Below are 19,668 nucleotides of genomic sequence, written 5' to 3'. Positions count from 1 at the left end.
CACCGGTGGCACCCGGCCCCGCCGACCTCGGGCTGGGTCGTCCACCGGGGCCGCCCTCGGGGCCGCCCCGTAGCCCTCGGCGCCCGCGATGGTCCCGCACGGCCGGCCCTGAGCCCCGCGCTGGTTGGGGGCTCGGCCTCCTCCAGCCCCCACCCCAGGGAGCCGACACCAACTTCTGCTCTTGAACTCCGCTCTGCCCGCTTCTTTTGGCCCAGCGCGACCTCGGCAACCCAGACCGCGGCCGACCCTCCTGAGTGCCCAGAAAGGCCCCCGGGCGGCCTGGCGCCTCCCCGGCTCCTTCTGGATGGAGGCTTCTCAGGAAGGTGCTGGCTGAACGCTTGGGCCTTCACCTTCCAGCCCCTGCTGACCACACCTCCCCTAGTGCAGAGGCTGCGTGAGGAGCAGGAAATGCTGTACCAGGTGAGGCCCAGTGGGTAGGACAGCAGGGTGAACCTAGGGACGCTTCTCTGAAGAGGCTTTGGACTGGATTCTGCAGGGCTAGGGAGACCTGGAGTCACCCTGTTAGGAGGGGAGGGAGGACTGGACATGGGCACACCTCTGCAGGGGCCAAGGTGGACGCGGGAGAGAGGCGGGGAGCCCTCCAGACCTCAGGACTGCCTGGGCACAGGGCCAGACAGGCAGCCCGCCAGTTCCGTGGGTCGTGGTACCCTGGAAACCTGCCTTCCTGGGAGCTGAGGTGGCACCTGGACCGACCCACATGGCCTGGAACCGCTGGTCTGCTGGCGGCCTGGGAAGGTGGGGTGAACCCCCCAGCAGCCTGGGAGGCAGGAGGCCAGGGAATTGAACAGACTTGTCACTGCTTGGAAGGGGGCTAGGGGAGTGTGAGATGGACAAGTCTCTCTTTTTTTCTGCAGACTTCCCCAAATGTCCCTTCTGGGAGTGCAGCTAGCCACCTTAGTATCGTCCCTCAGTGACGCACAGCTGCATGGGCTGCCCCGGCTGTGGGGCTGAATGCGGGCCCTGCACAAAGTCTGGAGAGGCAGGACTCCTTGTGCAGGCGAACGGGCTGGGGATCCAAGCCTCTAGGCCACCCCTGCTCATCCCTTTCCTGGTTGTGGACCACACGGTCCTTCTTTCTAGCAGGGGTGAGCTGCCAGCTCTGGGGGTCGTCAAGGGAGTTGGTGCCCCTGGGCCCGGGGCTCACAGCGCTCCTACGCATCTGAACAGCTTCCTTCCTTCCTCAGCACAGCGGGCTCCCTGGGATCTCCGTCTGACTGCCAGGATGGAGGTAGGGCCGGCAACCAAGACCTTCGTGCTCGAGCTGCGGTGTCTTGAAGATGGGGGCTCAAGGCCTGACACCCTCTCAGGTGAGGGGCTGGGGGGGGGCCTCTGACGTCCTAAACCAGGAGATGGTCCTCAGGTCCCCAGCGAGGATCCTTTGACAGAACGCAGGCCTGCCACAGCTGGGAGGGAGCCCTGAGTGGTGGCGGGCGGCCTGCTGTCTGGAGGGGCACCCACCTGGCAGTTCCGGGGTGTGGAGGGCAGACTGCACCCACTCACGTCGGCAGGTTCACATCGAGAGAGCAGGTGGCTCGGGCTGCAGTCTTGCTGGTGAGGGCTGCCTGGCAGTGCAGACGTTCTCAGCCCCTGCCCCGGACCTGTATAAGTGCTGGCTGGGACCCTCTGCTGTTTCTCCAGGGCTCACACAGCCTCCATTTTCCTCCCACTTGTCCCTGGCTCCAGACTCAAGGTCCCAGATTGAATTCAGCGGCAGAGGCGCCCTCTTGTCATTGGCCGCGTGGCTTTTCTTTGGCCTCTGCTTCCATCCAGTTTTCTCTCCCCTCTTGCCCAGAAGCAACTGTGGCCCTGCAGAACCTTCCAAGACCCCGTCTCTCTCTGGGACCTGCTCTGGGCGAATCTCTCCATGGTGGCCACACTCGTGGGACTCAACTCCCCACTCTGGGCTTCGAGGGTGCTGAGTGAGGGGCTGGGGCAGGGTTGAACAGAGCATGAAAAGGACCAAGGGAACTGGAGGGGTTGGATGGGGATGTGTGGACTTAACTAGGACTCTTGGCTTTTTTTTTTTTTTTTTTTGCCCGTGCCGCGCAACTTGCAAGATCTTAGTTCCCTGGCCAGGGATTGAACCCGCACCCTCAGCAGTGAAAGCTCCGAGTCCTAACCTCTGGACCGCCAGGGAATTCCCAGGACTCTTTTGGCTTAAATATTTAACTGACAAAAATCTCACGAGAGCAGACACATCAGGTGACACTTAAGTATACATTTACTACAGCATTGTTGTTAACAATGTTTAAAATGCCAGAAGAAGTCCGGAGTGGCCATATGGCCAAGCACTGTCCTAGAAATGAGAGGACCCACACAGAGGCGTGCTGTGTCCCTGCTGCACCCAGAGGTGGTGGGAGAAGGGAGTGTCCATGTGAGTGTCGATTTGCCGAGAAAACAGGTTTTCATGGCTGTCCTCCCTCCTTTCCCGCATACTCCCACCTGATGTGAGTGTATAGGAAAAATGCGTTCACTGATCCGTTGGTCTAAGCAAAGGTTATTGGGAATAGTTTCCTAAAAGGGAATTATTTACATGTAGATATCCCTTGGCTTTATTAATTCAATATTATTTATTATTCAATATATTCCTGGAAAAGTAGCCAGAAAGCAAAATTTACAAAATCAAATCTCTACTTTCCATTACAAAATTGAAAAGATGATATTGTACGAAGAACAGATGTTGAAATCAGACTTGGGAATGGAGAAAGCCTCTTCAGATTTTCTGATAACACAGCAGGAATGCTCAAAGTGAGAGACTGCGTGTGGGTTTTGTGAAACAGCAACGGAATGAGTCCTGTTTAGCTGAGCTTACACTGCGTCCTGTACCGTGCTGGGGCTGCTCATTTATCCCCTCTAATTCTCACGATTTCCCTGAAAGGGATTTGTCTTCTTTAGCAGATGGGGAAATTTAGGTTCCCAGAGGTTAAATAATTGGCCAGTTGCCATGTTGACTTGGGGCCGTGAGTTGGTCCTTTCCATCCCAGAATAACAATCTAAAACACTTCCAGCTTAAGGACTGTTTCAGTTGGAGCTAGTTATATCCTCAGTATTTCCGAACTGTTTGTTAGTTTTCAAACCCATTCCAAACCCACAGGGAGAGGGATTTTTCAAGCACCTGCTAGGGGTAATGTCAGGGGTCTTCCTGCTTCACTCATTAAGCTGTTGGTGTGGGTGTCACTAAGCTATGTTACAGACAAGGAGGGCCCTGAACCTGCAGGAGGTTAGACAGCTGCTCACTGGTAGAGTTTTTCTGAACTGAGGACTTCCGACCTGGAAACCTCATGTTCTCTCTGACACTTTGGTGACTTTTAGAAACTGCCGCAGAAACACTTCCAGGCAGCCTTACAGAAATTCGTTATTATGTACAGAGGAGGTGAGTTCCTTTAATTTACGGTGTGACCTTAACTGAGGTCTGAGTTCAGCATGGGCCTGTGGCTTAGCCGTGGGAATGGCTGGTTCACTGTTTCCTACTGGATGGCAGTTAAGCCCAAAGGACTTCTCAGGGAGAGGTGCTGGGGAGCCACAGGCCCCCACGGTGTCACTGCCAAGGTCTGAGGCACGGAGCCTGTGTGGCAGAAGGCCCAGAGGAGAGGTCAGGGGCTGGGGTCCAGAGTGACGAGACCAGCTGTCCCTGGGGCACCTCTCCAAGCCAACTCCACACCTCTGGGCGTTTCCGTTTCTACCATACCGCCACTGTCACTTGGTCCAGTGTTTTGGGGTCCCTTCTGAGGGCTCAGGAGTGTATGGTACAGTGACTGTACATGGGGCAGAATAAGGGGGGAGATCCTGGGAGTCTGGATCGGAGAGCTGCCTGTAGATCTTTCTCTCCTGGCTTCCTGCCATTTCCGCTACAGGTGGCAGCGGTGGGAGTGAGAGTCAGGAGGAGGAAGAGGCTCAGGAGAGGAGCAGTAGCCCACCGCGGCCAGCAGTCTCAGCCCCGAGGGGGGCCGGTGCAACCGCTGAGGGAGCCCCGCCAGAACAGCAGGAGTTGCAACCCCGACAGTTAGAACAGCAGCCAGAGCTGCAGCAGCAGCCACAGCAGGAGCAGCGGCAACAGCTGCAGCCACGAGACGAAGGGTCAGGACCTCAGCCAAACTCGCAGCAGCAACAGCAGCAGCAGGGCGGGCAAGAGCGGCTGCCTCGACCACAGCCGGAAAACCCCCAACCTGTGCGACAGGAGCCCCTGAAACCACAGCCGCAGCTGATGCAACAGCAGAAGCAGCCACAGGAGCAGCACATGCAAGAGCACCAGCTGTCACAGCAACAGCAGGAACAGCTCCAGCAGCAGCAAGATGGGCAGCAGCAGCTGCCTCGGCAGCAGCAGGAACTACAGGAAAATCCCCAATCTGTGCACTATGAGCAGCGGAAACCACAGCCGCAGCGGCTGCAACAGCAGGAACAACCACAGGAGCGGCAAGTGCAGGAACAGCAGCTGTCACAGCAACAGCGGGAACAGTTACAATCACAGCAGCTGCCACCGCAGCAGCAGTTACAGCAGGAACAGTCACAGCTGCAGCAGCAGGAACAGTTACAGCCGCAGCAGGAACAGTTACAGCTGCAGCAGCAGCAACAGTTACAGCTGCAGCAGCAACAGTTACAGCAGCAGCAGCAGCTTCAGCAGCAGCAGTTACAGCTGCAGCAGCAGGAACAGTTGCAGCAGCTGCAGCAGCAACAGTTACAGCAGCAGCGGCTGTTGCAGCAGCAGCAAGAACAGTTACAGCAGCAGCTGTTGCAGCAGCAGCAAGAGCAGTTGCAGCTATTGCAGCAGCAGCAAGAACAGTTACAGCAGCAGCTGCTGCAGCAGCAACAGTTACAGCAGCAGCAGCTGCTGCAGCAGCAGCAAGAACAGTTGCAACAGCAGCAGCTGCAGCCCCGGCCGCTGGAGCCAGAGGAGGAGGAGGAAGAGGTGGAGCTGGAGCTCATGCCGGTGGACTTGGGGTCGGAGCAGGAGCTGGAGCGGCAGCGGCAGGAGCTGGAGCGGCAGCAGGAGCAGCGGCAGCTGCAGCTCAAACTGCAGGAGCAACTGCAGCAGCTGGAGAAGCAGCTGGAGCAGCAGCAGCAGCTGGAGGAGCAGCAGGAGGTGCAGCTGGAGCTGACCCCGGTGGAGCTGGGGGCCCAGCCGCCGGAGCTGCAGCTGGAGCTGACCCCCGTGCCGTCGGAGCTGCAGCTGGAGCTGGTGCCCGCCGCGGGGGGCGGCGGTGCCGCCGTCCCGGGGACGCCCGCCGCGGTCGTGGTGGCGCCCCCGGGCTACGTGGTGCTGCAGGAGCTCATGGTGCTGCCGGCCGTGTCGGCGCCCTCGGTGGTGGCCATCCCGGGCCCGGCGGGCAGCGCGGCCCTGACGCCGGCCCGGCAGCGGCGGCGGCGGCGCGCCCGGGACCGGCCGACCATCTGCGGGGAGTGCGGCAAGGGCTTCAGCCGCAGCACGGACCTCGTGCGGCACCAGGCCACGCACACGGGCGAGCGGCCCCACCGCTGCGGCGAGTGCGGCAAGAGCTTCTCGCAGCACTCGAATTTGGTGACGCACCAGCGCATCCACACGGGCGAGAAGCCCTACGCGTGCCCGTACTGCGCCAAGCGCTTCAGCGAGAGCTCGGCGCTCGTGCAGCACCAGCGCACGCACACGGGCGAGCGGCCCTACGCCTGCGGCGACTGCGGCAAGCGCTTCAGCGTCTCGTCCAACCTGCTGCGCCACCGCCGCACGCACTCGGGCGAGCGGCCTTACGTGTGCGAGGACTGCGGCGAGCGCTTCCGCCACAAGGTGCAGATCCGCCGCCACGAGCGCCAGCTGCACGGCGCCGGCCGCTCCCGGGGCCTGGGTCTGCTCCGCGGCGCGCGCGCGGCCGCCGGCGGGGCCCCGCGCGCCGAGCAGGCTGCGGACAAGGCGCCGTGACCCCGGGCGGGGGCCGAGGTCGGGGAGGGCGCCGCTCTCCCTGTCCCCCACCCAGGAAGCTCAGCGCCCGCTAGGACGTCTTGACCCAGTTCCGGGGTCTCGGGACGTCCTGGAATATCGCCGGGAAAAGGCTACCATCCTTCTACCGCGTCAACCGAGTGGTCGGACGGGTTCACCCTCAGAAACACTCCACAGGAGGAAGTCGACGAGGCTAAAACAGCACGATGTTGCACATCAGTACAAACAGCACACGGTTCAGATTCGGCATCGGGTACCGATGGGTGAGAAGTCGGTCAGGGAAGCCTCCCTGGGAAAATTGGACTTACTGGAGGTGAGAGCCGCAGGGGAGAAATTCCAATGACAAGACGAGACAGTGGGTGACATTCGACAGAGCTCGAACACTAACCAGGGAGTCCGATATACGTGGTACAACGCACGTGAAAAGGATTTGGTCCTGGTGAAAATTATTTCATGGGAAAAAAAGGAAATGTATCTGCACTACGTAGAAAACTGATCAAGGCATTAAGTTGTCCTCAATGGCATTTGCCTTGAAAATACTTCCTAGAATGAAAATTCATCAGGGTGGATAAAATCCTGATTAAAATGTTTGTGTTCATAAACACAGGGTCCGAGTGTCCGCTGGGTCAATGTGCAAACGCCAGGAAGTCCACTCTGGGTGAAGGTGAAACCTTCCCTCCAGGGCCACCCAGGCAAGCCTCAGGCCGGCTCTAGGCCTCTTTGCTTCCGTGTTCCCATGCCCACAGCCGCTCCCTAATGCCTCTTGAGTAGAAAAGCCTGGGGCTGAAGCAGAGGGCATTCTGGGAGTGCTGTCCAAGGTCCTAAGGGGTGGTCCCTCCATCCTTCCCAAAGAGCTCCGGGTAGCCCCACCCTAGCCTCCCTTCTCAGATGCCCGTCCAGGGACTGAGGCTGTGGGGTCGGGGCCTTGAGACGCAGCGGCAGGTTCTCCCGGGCCGGGCTGTGCAGAGGGCTGGCCCGAGTAGACCCTGCCTCATCGCCGGGAGTCAGAGGGAGAATGTCAGGGACAGGGATTGGAGGCAACACAAATGCTCTTTATGACAGTTTTGTAAGCATCTGGGGCTCAGTCAAAGCAGCAGCAACGTGATGCCTTGTGGGAAGGCAGGATGATGCCGGGGCGGGGGGGCACCCGCCACCTCAGGCCCCCAAGCCCTTCCTGCTCTCGACTCCCCCATCTGGCTACTTAGATTCTGCCCTGCTGTCCTCCCTGCTTCTCCTTTACTAACAGAGCCTGCTACGTTTTACAGATGTGTTGGTAAGTGAGAAACAAACAACGAAAAATAAATTAAAATGAGGAAATACATTGTCCTGCCTGTGTTTTCACCTCTGGGTTTCATGGGGCTTCATTTCTCCGGCACATTTTCCTGGTCGCTCTAGAAACAAGGGACTTAGTATTCAGGCCCGTGCCCAGTGCCCCTCACCCTAGAGCCATCCTTGTAGCCTGAGACCCTTGGTGGGGGATGGGCTCATTCAGTAAAACCCTCCTGGGAGGGATGAGGACCAGAGAGTGGACGCTGGAGGAAGCCAGTTTTGGCGTCTCCGTGGCCTTAATAAATCACGCACACGTAGACCCTTGTTTCAAGGTCTGCTCCTGGGGAGCCCACCTTAAGACTGACGGTGTTGACAGCGGTCTTAGCAAGTGGAGTCTAAAGTGGGGACCCTGGGCTTGGACCACTCGCCCATTGTAGCAACAGGGGCCCCCTTGTGGGTGGTGACCCCTGGCCACTATACTGATGGACAGGACAGGATACCAGGTGAGAGGGGATGCCCCAGCTCATGCGGTATCTTGAGCACTTCAGAGATGTGAGAAACGGTTATTATAGGTACTGTGGAATGGGTTGGTTTTGCTGAGCACCATTAAAGCCACGATGAGGGTAAAAGAGGGCACAGAGAGACCGTCAGAGGCCTCCATGCAGTATTTAAAGGGACTCGGTTCTTTCTGCCAAGCGTTGACTACCAAGGACTAGGCACAAGGTGTAATGCAAGAGTAGCGAAACTTATGGCTTGGACCGGGGTATCTGGGCAACGTCCTTGAGAACACCAAGCCCCCACATTCCCCTCAACTCTGGGCGGCAGGTGTGACCCGATTTCCCTTGCCAGAAACACCAGCTGTGCGTCTTACCTTGTCCAGAGACCATGCAGAGGTCTGGTTGAGGCAGATGTCTTTCAAGACAATACTTGCCCTCCTATGATGAGGTTCTAGGCCCGGCACGGCCTGGCTGGGGCAGCGCTGGCTCCGCCAAGGGAGGGAAGGGATTATTCACCAAAGGACCTGCAAGTCCTGGCTAATACCTACCAGCGGGAACAAGGGAAGCACACCTAGGAGTGGATCTGGGGGTTGAGGGGCTGGGAGTGGGTGGCATATTAGCCTGGAGGTTGAGACACACCTCTGTGTCCCCCTGGGTAGCGCCCTGGCAAGGGCACCTGGAGCTGGTCCTACTGCTCTGCTGAGACGACTGCTGGAAGCTTGGGCGTGACGATGGTCCACATCAAGTGAGCTGGGGTTGCCAGGACTGCCTGGGCAGAGTGTTGAGTCACAGTATCAGAAGTCTGGAGAAAATAGATGTTTTATTCCAGAGAACCCATTGTTGGCTATGCTGTGGGAGAGCCCAGAGGACCTTCCCTCCCCGAGGAGATAAGCAGTGTGCAGGTGAGAAGGCACTGGCTTCATTCAGGAGCTAAGCAGGAGCTGCTGTCTGTAGACCTGGGCTGACATTAGAAGTGCCTTCACGGAACTGGACTCTCGTGTCAACAGGGCGGCAGCATCCTTGGAGTAGCAGCGGCCAGATGCAATGCTGAACTCCCAGGACGAGACAGACATAGTTACTGAAATGGGCAGTAAGCTGGGGGTGGCGTCCAGGCCTGAAGGGATCCATGGTGATGGGTAGCAGACAATGGTGTTCCCAGGGACAAGATGGGTGAACAGCCAACTAGTCTATTGCTTGACTTATATTAAAAAAAAAAAAAAAGTGGTGACCTTGAAGACCAATGTCATCTTCCCCAGTGGAAAGTCACAGTCTCTTTCCCAGTTCCTAGATCTGAGCCAGTTCTGAGCCAGAGCCTGCTGATCACAGGAGAAGCCGGTCCCCTGGGCAAGGACTTTACGATGCGACAGTTCCCAGTGTTCGTATAGAGTAGTGTTTCCTTGGTCCTTCCCCCAAATAGACCTGGGTCCGTTTCCCTGAGCAACCATTCACTGAGGGGACAAGGGTATCCAGATCTTTCAAGCAGGGGCTCTGGCTCCTTGGGAGTAAAGGTCTGAGTAACCCCATCAGACAAGCCACCTAGACCAGCAGAGGTGCTAAAGCCAAGGATGGGGAAGATGAGAAGCGTCAGCCGGGGCCTCAGGGGCTGTACGTGACCCCACCAGCCCTTCTCCAGTCTGCGTTCTCCACCCAGAGTGGAATTCATATGGGACGCGAGTGGATCTGTGTGGGTTAAGGAGGGCTCGGGACAGATGTTGATTCTCTGCCCACCTCTCCTTGGACGAGTCCTTACAGACGTACGGTCCCCCCACCCCGCCCCGCCTAGCTTCCCACAGCAGCACCCGCAGGGGAAGGGGACGGGGCTCCTAACCCTGAGGGGTGTGGGAGTGTGAAAGCCCAGCTCCCTCCTCAGGCGAGGACAAGGCTTCGGCACCACTTCTCCTCCTTAGGAGCCCTGGGATGCCATGGAAGCTTCCTTCCCTCTGTGTGGCTGTGCCTGAGCCCTCCCTCCCCCTCAGTCCCCTTTCCTATGCTGCGTCCCCCTCTCTCACCAGCTTCCCCTGGCTGCATTTCCTTGAGTGGTTACTGGTGCGCAAATGGTCTTCCATGGTCTGGTCCTGGGAAACCTCAGACAGGGGCCAGGAGAGGAGGGGAGGCGAAGCTTGTGGGCGGGCGAAGGTTGTTCTGGCGGCAGGGGTTGACAGGCATCGCTGAAGAGCTCAGAACCCAGGGGGAGAGGGAGACACAATGGGATGGGCCGTGGGGACAGAGCCACGAGCTCTGCCACGGGGACCCAAGTGGCCTCACGGGAGAAGTCTTCCTGGGTCAGAAGGTGTCTTTTTGGTTTTTTTTTGTTGTTGTTGTTTTTTGGCCGTGCAGCATGTGGGATCTTAGTTCCCCAACCAATTCCACGCCCCCTGCAGTGGAAGCTTGGAGTCTTAACTGCTGCCGCCAGGGAAGTCCCAGGAGGTGTTTGCAAGGTGCGGACTGGAGGGACTGCGGGGCTGGCTGTGGGGTGGGAAGCATCCAGGCGGAAGTCACGCTGTGTGTGGAGGATCAGAGCCGGAGAAGCTCTGGATGTGGTTAGGAGTTAGCAACTCCAAGGGTTTCCCGAGGGCCAGACAGAGGTGCTATGGGAGACAGGTGTTGGGCTGAGGGGTGGGCTGGGCAGGGGCTACAGTTTGTGGAATCACATGATTTTCAAGCCGAGAAGCTTATATTTAATCGTACGGATCAGTGTTTCCCATACCTTGGACACTGGCATATTGTATCTATTATGTTCACCTTTACTACCGTTGTCTTAATATTTGTCTTAAATGGCTGATTTTGTTCTTAAACAGACGTATGTAAAACGGGAACTGGGTTTCACCAGTACAGATGGAAGGCCAGTGGGGCAGCTCTGTGTGTCAGCTGGGCTGAGCCAACCACGTTTCCCAGAATCCCCTTTTCTGTCTCTGGTTAAGGAGGCCACACTCGGGGGCCTGCTGGGGGCAAAGAGAACACACACTGGGTGTGCAAGAAAGCAGTTCTAAATACAGTTACAACCACGTGACCCTCTGCAGAAACCAGGGCTGTAATAGTTCTCAGCGTTCTGCCCTTATTTTGATGTGAATCTGTTCATTTACATATTAACCATTGTCTCCCTTTCCTTCTCCCATTTCTCTACCGTCTCATATAAAACACAGTCATAGTAGTTAATTTTATAGCTCAGTATTTAAGTTACAGAGAATTAAAGGTCGAAGGGAAATGACGGCACCCAAAGATGGATAACGGGACTTTGTGTCCTCTGGGGGAAAGAGTTGGTGTGCTTTGGTTGCACGGGGGTAGTTGCACCACTGTAGGTGGACTGGTGTGTTTGCTGGTTAAGTATGGTTTGTGGTTTTGGTTTCGCACACATCGGAGGCCGTGTTAGTGACTGCGCTGTGATCCATTTTCATCACATCCTCTCCCTTACGCTGTAAGAATTCCCTGTTGAACCATGGATCTCTGATGGGCTTCACAGGAAAAAAACAACCAGTTACACTTAAACATAGAGAGCACACATCTGATATTAATTCCCAACAATATAACAATATAATTCCCAACAGTAAAATATATATATATGTGTGTATATATGTATATATCTATATCTCACATGTAAGCAATCATCTTCAGGACGTGGCATTTCCATTTATCACTGGGAGGAGATGTGTGATGCTGAGATGGGAAATTCACAAAAGTTCTGCAGTGCATCCCGGCTCCCTTGGAAGGCCACCTGCAGAGGCCCCTGAGTCTCCACTGGCAGAGCCTCTTCCTCTAGTCCTGGGAGTTTGCACAGGTGTCCTCCCCCCATCTTCTCTCCCAGAACCCATGGGTTTCCAGCAGCATCCTTGAAGGTGACTGCGGGGTTGAGATTGAAGGCCTCCTTACTTGTATGGACAAAACTCCACCAGGAAGCCCAGCCATGAACGATCTCGGGGGACACTCTCCTTCCGACCCCCATGCTGGGTTCCACGCTCCACGGCTAAATGTGGGCAGGTTCCAGGGTCTGTCGGAGTCTGCTCCTTCCCTGTCCACAGCCTTACACCAGGTGGCCTCGCCTAGCCCCCTGCCTTAATTACCATCCCTTTGCCCTAGACTCCCAATAAGGCTCTGACTTCTCCCCAGAACTTCTCAGCATCTCTCCCACCCCTACTTGACTTCTCCATTCCAATAGCATCTTAGACTACCTAGGCCTGCCCTCTGTGCCTGCTGTCCCCAGGATGACTCCTGAGTCCTGAAGCCAGCCAAGTGTGGACCCTGGAAGGCCCACGAGCCAGGCCCTGCCCCTGGGGTTCCTGCCCAACACTGATCCCTGCCTTCCCCTCTCCTAACCCTCTCCTACCTTGCCAGTTTCCCTCCTGAACCCTAACCCTAACCCTAACCCTGACCCTGACCCTGACCCTGACCCTGACCCTAACCCTAACCCTAACCCTGACCCTGACCCTGACCCTGACCCTGACCCTGACCCTGACCCTAAGGCGCAGAGGAACTCTGCTTTTCTGGGTTTATATCACATCTTGGCCGTTCTGTGCCGGCAGCCAGCCAGACCTGACTAATTCATATGTGTTGGGAGACATCAAAGGAAAACATAGAGACGAGAACATTAAGAAAAGGAGTCTTCCTTGGGGAATTCTGTAAAGGTCCAGACCTTACAAGGCTGGCTCATCAAGTGAAAAAAATACAGTGGGAAACATTTTTTAACCCCCCAAATTACTGACTATAATTAGCCTCAATTGTTCATATAACGATCATATCTGCAAGGGTTTGCAAAAGGTAGGGAGAAGGTTGTTTCTATGAGGGGGTCAGGCTAGGACTCAAGGTTTTACCTATTTTAGGCACTAGTGTGAGACAGAGGGACCAGGTAAGAAGTCCTTCCTGTCTCTTTGGGTTGTGTTAGTCACAATAATGGCAGTAGGGCAGGGTGTCATTCTGCTTCTTAGCAATCAGGTAAATATCTCTCTGGGCTGACCCTTGGGCTGTATTTGTACCATATAAGGGGCTGGCTGGCTAAGCCCAGAAGTCTCTGGTGAAACAGAGAACCTCCAGGGAATAAGATCCAGTCAGACTTTGAGTCAGCCTTTCCTCTTTCAGAAACTAGCGACGGTCCTCCAGTGAGGACTTGGGGATTGGAATTGTAGCCACCCGTTACTACGTGACAACTCTCCTTGCCTTTAAAATGTGAGCGAGAGGGTCTATTGTTCTGGGTTATTGTGTGTCAAACAGGTAAAATAATATGTGCGAATGAACCTGGCATACAGTAGACAGTTGGAATATGTTTGTTACACTGAAAGCAAGAGACCAACACATACTCTTTCCTCTGGTTGGATTTTCTATGAGATAAGGCTTTCTACTATTCCAAGATTTCAAAGTTTAGACCCTGTAGAAATGAAGACTTTGTGAGGCCCCCAGATGGTAGAAAGGCATAGCGATGCCCTTAGGATTCTCCCTTGCAGGTAGGGTCTGGTAGGGTTCCCAGGTAACTTTATCCATCCTGTGACATCAGCCACCGCCCAGGCATCTCCCCAAAGTCCTGAACCTGAGGACTCGTTGGTCTCCCAGACTGGGATATTCCAAAGATCTAAAGCTCAGTCAGGCCACGCGGAGCTCTCAATCCCTGGCCAAGCCTGTACTTCCTGATTGCTCCCTTCAGTGGCTGGCAGCACCGTCCACATGGAGACATTGAGACACAAACCCAGGAGTCCTTCTAGATGGCCCCTGCTTCTCCTAACGCCCTCTGTTTCAGTTAACAATCGCTGTGCAATAATCCACCCCAAAACAGTGGCTTAAAACAACAGATTTTTATTATTTCTCATGGTTCTGCGGGCTTCCTGGGCTCAGCTGGGTGGTCCTTCTGCCCCATGTGAGGTTAGCCAGGGCTGTATCACCTGAGGGCTCCGTGGGGCTGAGACATCCAAAAGTGCTCATCGCGAGACTTGTAGTTGATACTGGCGTTCAGCTGTGAGCTCAGTGGGGCTGTGCACTATACTATATCATGGGAGATATATATATATATATATATATATCTTATAACAGGGTATTCCCAATTCCTACTTCTTCTCCCTTATAACATCCCAGTCATTCATGTCACTTCTCCATTTGGTCCTCCTGGAGGTAAAACTCACACAAGTGCAAGGCCTTCCTAAGACTGGAACCTCTGGAATTTTTAAGTCTCAGACTTACCGCACTGAGGCCCTAACAGTTTGTCTGTTACAGTTTAAGTCTTGCTGCACCAGCACCGGCTCCAGTGCAGTTTCTGCTCCTGCAGGCGCTATTGCTCTAGGAAGCTGTGATTCTCTGTATCTGCTGTCTGTCTCTCCAATTCTGGGGGCAGTGGTTTGCCCCATGATTTCAATTCTCTGATGGATCTAGGATGAGTTGTTGATTTTCGTTTGTTTTCTTGTTGTGATGATGGACTAGTGACTTCCAAGCTCCTTAAATGTTGGACCAGAAACTGGAAGTCCTGCTAAATTTATTCTAAAAGCTAACTTTACTTACCGTAAATGGAAAACCAGTGTCACTTGACATAAGTAGAAGGTAGTTGTAAAAAAAAAAAAATACGATGGAAACAAAACGATGTTGTTAAATTATCTTTGTTTAAATGGGAGCTGAGCAAATGTCTGAAAGGTGTTAGAGACCAGGGAGCCCCAAACAGAGACTTTCTCTCTGATGTTATCAGAAGAAGAAGAGTAAAGGTAACAACTGCTTCTGAATGGAATTCAGCGTTACTGAAAGTCCCTTCCCAGCACCTCCTAAAATGATCTCTGTCTCACATGACCTACAGGAGAAAAGTCTAAATTCCTTACCTCAGTAAAAGGCATTTCAGACTCTGGACCCTTTTTATCTACTAGGCTCTTTCCTACCACATTCTTCCAGACACTAAAAACTCTGGCCGTAAATTGATTTATTCTGCCAGTCTACTTCCAAGTTATTTATCTGTTTTAGGAATAAGTAAACAAGGATGTAGTAAGTATACAAACGGGAACCAAATTTAAATAATGCAATTTAAACTGCCCACCAATAACGTGCCTCTCGCTCCCAGCAGCATGGCTTACAAGGCTGCTGAGTGGCTGACTCGGGGGAGGGGAGGGGAGAAATGGAGTGGGGTTAGGTGGTCCATAGCCTTGGCGAGCTGCTGGACCAGCCCTGGACCACACTCCTCCTCCGACCTGAGGACAATCACATCCTTGGTGTGCATAGATTGTTGCTTAGATGATCTTTCCTGTTACTCGGTGCTGAACTCAATCCTGACTGGTTTCCCAAATTCACCTGGAAAAGAAGTAACTTTACCTATTTATTTATTTATTTTTGGCTGTGCTGTGCGGTTTGTGGGGATCTTAGTTCCCTGACCAGGAATCCAACCCATGCCCCCTGCAGTGGAAGTGCGGAGTCCTAACCCCTGGACCACCAGGGAATTCCCAAGAAGTAAATTTAAACACATCGAAATAAGGTGTAAGAAATCGAACGGTCTCCAAAAAATAAATCAGATGCTTCTGCATTAATAAAATTTCCTTTCTTATAGATCTATAAACCTTTTAGTGGATGCATATAAAAATGTATCCACGAAATCAAGTTCGTGGCGGGAGTGGGGTGTGTCATCTGCCTAGTTACTGCTGTGCCCTCCACGGGGGATGCTGGTGGTGAGGAGGCTGTCAGCCATCCAGTGACTGCCATGAAGTTCATTCTGTGTGTCAGCCTTCCTGTGGCTCTGCAGCAGGGACACGGGATGTGAGAGGTACGAGGCATCTAGGTGCACTTGGAATTTGTGAGATCCAGGATGTCTCTTTTGGGGCATATGGGCTTTGATCTGTCCCCACCTTTGCACAGACTCATCCACAGGCGTGCACTGCCTTCAAGGGCTGGCCCCCCACAGTTGGGCAAAGCTCCCTCCCACTAGACTCTTAGGACATGCTCAGCTGTCACCACCTGCAGGTAGTCCTCCTGGGCTCCTCCTGGGTTCTCCTGCTGTGGGCTGGCAGAGTCTGGCACAGAGGAGTGCTGACCAACGTCCCCAGCCAGCCCCTACATGCCCCGCGTAGGGAGAGGGCAGTAGTGCCACTGTCAGAGTGAACCAGAGAACATCACCTAGGGAATGCTGGGGGTGAGGTTTCTGATCAGATGTCCAGGGTGGGAATTCTGGCTAAACTGACTTGACAGGATTTCTGCTAAAACTGGGCAATGCAAAGATAGACATGGGAGCCCCCAAGTGGGGGCCTAACTGAGATGAGGCTCAGACTAAAAGTTTGGTGTGGGAGAGAGTCTTTGTCACACCCGGCTCAGGCCTCACCTCTCTGCAGTCCAGACCCCACCCCTGCCTGTTCCCTTCTGCCTGGACTTGAAGCTCTGCCCCTGTTTGGTGGACATTTTTGTCATTTCTCTCTGCACCCAGGATGGGAGGGAGCCGTCTGCTCTTCCTTTCTGCCCTCTGGCAGTCCCCTGCCTGTCCTGTCCCCAGACCCGGCACAACCGCTCTCTGCCAGCCTGCCCTGCACTGCTGGGAGGGAGGCTAGGATGGACTCGGGCCAGGCAGGGGGCAATTTAAACTGAGGGAGGGGCTGGGCCAGGAAGGGGCTCCCTCCAGAAGGACAATGGGCAGAATTCTTCACAATAGTGTCAAGGATCACAGAACCAGGAGGTGTGTTCCCAAAGTGATCAGGTTTTCCCCCATCAGCAATTCCCATTTCCACAGCTTAACTCTGTCACCTTGTGCTACAGACTGAACGTTTGTGTCTGCTTCCTGCTCCCCTCACTCCTCAAATTCACACGTTGAAGCCTAATCCCCAACGTGATGGTATTAGGATGGGGGGACTGTGGGATGTGATTAGATCATGAGGGTGCAGCCCTCATGAAGGATATTAGTGCCCTTAGAAAAGGGACCTCCAGAGAGATCCCTCACCCTTTCCACCGTGGGAGGACTCAGTGAGAATGCTCCAGTTATGAACCAGGAAGAGGGCTCTCACCAGACAATGCGTCAGTGCCTTGACCTTGGACTTCCCAACCTCCAGAACTGTGAGAAATAAATGTTTAAGCCACGCAGTCTATGGTAACTTCGTTATAGCAGCCCAAAGGCACTAAGACACTTCGTTACCCTGAAGCCTTGTCATTGTCCACATGGGTTACCTCAACAGCCTTTGGACAGCACCCTGCATCCCATCTGGACCCCTGCTATTCCCACCCCCCCCATCCACCTTGGTAAGTGACAACCCACCCCTACCTGATGCCACTGCTGGCTGCCTGCTGCTGTGGTGCCCCCACTGAGATGTGAGGCCGCAGCCACGGGATGGCCCCGCCCCCTCCCCAGACTTGCCCCAGGCTCCTCACCTACAGGCTCTCGCTCAGGCCAGGTCCCCCCTGCCCCACCGCATCCCAGTCTCTGGCCATCTTTCAGGTATGGCGGAAATGCCACCTGTCTCATGAAGGTGTGGGGACCTCCTCGCTGCAGCTCCCCTCAGCTCCGGGCCCATGGCTCTCACAGTTGGGACCTCAGGACTTGCCCTCCTCTGGGCATGGAGGCCCTGTGCCCCTCACTGCTCTGTCCACCCTTCACCCCCGACCAGCCCAGGTGGCAGGCGCAGGAGGAGCTCACGCTAAGGCCAGCCCTTCTCCCTGCTGCTTCCCCGCTGCCCAGCCCCCTTTCCAGAGCTCCGACTAACAGGTTAGTGCTGGCCAGGCCAAGCGACAACGTCCAGTTTGGGTCTCTGTTTTTCTTGTTCTTGCTGCTTCCTGCTCTCTCGGGCTACAGGCCCTGGTGGGCCATGTCCCTGGGACACACTGCCAACCACCCCTCTCGTCTCTTCTTCTGGCTCAGAAGCAGCTGGTGCAGGGTGGACCAGCCCGGATACAGGCCCACTCACCCTCCCTTTCTCCCCAGGCAGCCTCATATTGGCAGAAGTCTTGAGCGGGCCTGGGTCCCTTCTTCTGATGGTCCTTGTGTTTCTGGTCCATCAGCTGCCCCTCACAGAGCCAGGCAATTGGAAGGACTGGGGCACATCTAGTTAGCCCATCATGTCCAAAAATGGCCTCAAACCCCTACTCCATTTCCAGTCATCCGCAACATGGAATACTGATGCCTTGTTTTCATTTATAATTGTTTTCAAAGGGCTCGCTATCGCTGCCAGGCAGGATCGTATATCTGAGTTCTGAGAGACCCCATGGTAAATTCAGATGGCCCTAAGTGGGTCTCCCTGTGGGTGGCGCTGAGTCTGGACTCACGAGTTGGGTCACCAGGTTCTCCTGGGAACGCAGTGAGTCCTGCGGGCCTTCTCGACACTTCTCTTCCTGGTCCCACCCCTCCTAACCTCTCTCTCCCATCCCCTTTCACGCCTCAACCTGCAGCCTTCTGCCCCCATCAGGTTCTCACACGTTTCTACACACGATCCTTAGGGCCTGGTGAGCCACGGGGCCCCCCATCTCCCCCGCCCTCCCCACCAACTGGAGTAAGCACAGGGTCCAAAGCTCATCGGCTGTGCAACGCATATGGGCTGAGTGTAAACATGTGGACACACACCCAGATCGAGAATTCCCGTTGAGAATGAAGGAAAAGCAGGGATAGGGCTGCTGGCCTCGGAGGGAGTGAAGGATGCTGTTGAGAACCTGAGAACCCACAGGAAGCGGTGGCCAGGGAGGGCCAGTGGCCAGGACTTGTTGAGATTCATAAAACCCAAGCAGCGGGGTCACGTGGTGCTTTCTGGAACATCACTGCGAGATGGACTAAAGGGGGGAGGGGAGAAGGAGCTTCAAGGCTGGGACCTGGGTCTCTGCTGTCCAGGAGCGCTGTGAAGATAGGCCCTCCTGACAGGGGTCCTGCCCCATGGTCTGTGCCTACAGGCACCTGGGGGCAGCCAGCCCTGACCCCTGGCAGCTCTGGACTTAGGTGGCTGGAAGGGTCAAGGCCAGGTGACTTCGGGTCATGAGAGGACAAGGCGTGGCCCATTTGGGACAGCCTAGCACTGCCCTGAGTAGGCACAAACTTGACGTCGGGCCCGGGGGAGGGGTGGGGGGGGCAGGTCATCTGCAGAGGCTCAGCCAGCCCGAGGCCGTTGGCAAGGCCCATGCATCCAGTCCAGGCCCAGTGGAGAACAGGCCTGGAAGGAACAGGGTCAGGTGGGGTCACAAGAGTGGGGAATTACATTTATTTGATTCTGAAATAAACACAGATACTAAGGACTGTATCAAGCGGCTTAGGTCTTATTCGCACAGAGCAGTGGGCGGGCTACCTGGGCACACCCGGCTCCTGTAGTCGCAGGCGCGCGGGGCAGGGGAGGGGTGGAAGTTGACCTCTGACCTGGGACACACTGAACACAGTGGGCTGTGTGGTCACATCACTCAGTGTCCTGGACAGGACGAGCTTTGGGGACTCTGCCTGTCACAAGGCAGGAGGAAGGAGAGGCTCTGGGGGGTCTTGGGGAGGAGCCCCTCAGAGAGGGAAGGAAACCGGAGCGCCTAGGGTGGCAGCCTCTGCTCAGCCTCTAGAGGATGGCGGTCAGCTGAGGGCAGAGACTCCGTCAGGGACAGGGAGGGCGGGGCCTGCTGAGCGGGCAGGGTCTGGTGGGCTCCAAGCCTGTGAAAATCCGCAGAGACACAAGGGGAAGAAATCGGGTCTTAGGTTAGGGGTCAGGTGGGAACAGGCCAAGAGGACATCTGAGGAGATGCTGGGGCACTGTGGGCTCTGTGCCCGAGAAGCTGGAGGGTTCTAAGGCAGGGATGAGCTGTTGGTTCTCTGTTTCACCTGCCCCCTCCCCCATTTGTTTTCTACCTGGCTCTGGGCCCTGACTCTGACTGCGTCCCCTGGGCTCCCCTGCCCCCCACATTAGGAGTGGATTTGACCAGTGGGCAGCACAGGCAGGGTGGGAGAGGGAAGGACAGGGCTGGCGGAGCCTCACGTCAATCCCAGCTCCCACCTGGTGAGCCATCTCCACGGCTCCAGCCCTCTGCAGGCCCAAGAGCATCCTTCCCTGCCCCACCCCTTCAGGTCCAGGTGGCAGACTCTGGTGCCTC

The 19,668-nt window shown here is 55.5% G+C and overlaps 2 protein-coding genes across 2 annotated transcripts in view; both read left to right on the top strand.

Annotated features, from left to right (window-relative positions):
- Positions 1-286: 286 nt before the first annotated feature.
- Positions 287-7,246, top strand: ZNF853 (zinc finger protein 853). The gene is made up of 3 exons (XM_019930695.3): positions 287-420; positions 1,211-1,328; positions 3,876-7,246. Exons 1-3 carry the CDS (start codon positions 409-411, stop codon positions 5,909-5,911), a joined length of 2,166 nt encoding a protein of 721 aa, XP_019786254.2. The 5' UTR covers positions 287-408; the 3' UTR covers positions 5,912-7,246.
- ZNF316 (zinc finger protein 316) overlaps positions 1,212-19,668 on the top strand; it is a 38,594-nt gene continuing 20,137 nt past the window's right edge. Inside the window, exon 1 of the mRNA XM_033839092.2 lies at positions 1,212-1,328. The gene's annotated coding sequence lies outside the window, so the exon portion shown is untranslated. The remainder of the gene's footprint in view (positions 1,329-19,668) is intronic.

Source organism: Tursiops truncatus, chromosome 15 (assembly GCF_011762595.2).
Source record: "Tursiops truncatus isolate mTurTru1 chromosome 15, mTurTru1.mat.Y, whole genome shotgun sequence".
Lineage (NCBI taxonomy): Eukaryota > Metazoa > Chordata > Mammalia > Artiodactyla > Delphinidae > Tursiops > Tursiops truncatus.
This window is presented reverse-complemented; position numbering and strand designations above follow the sequence as displayed.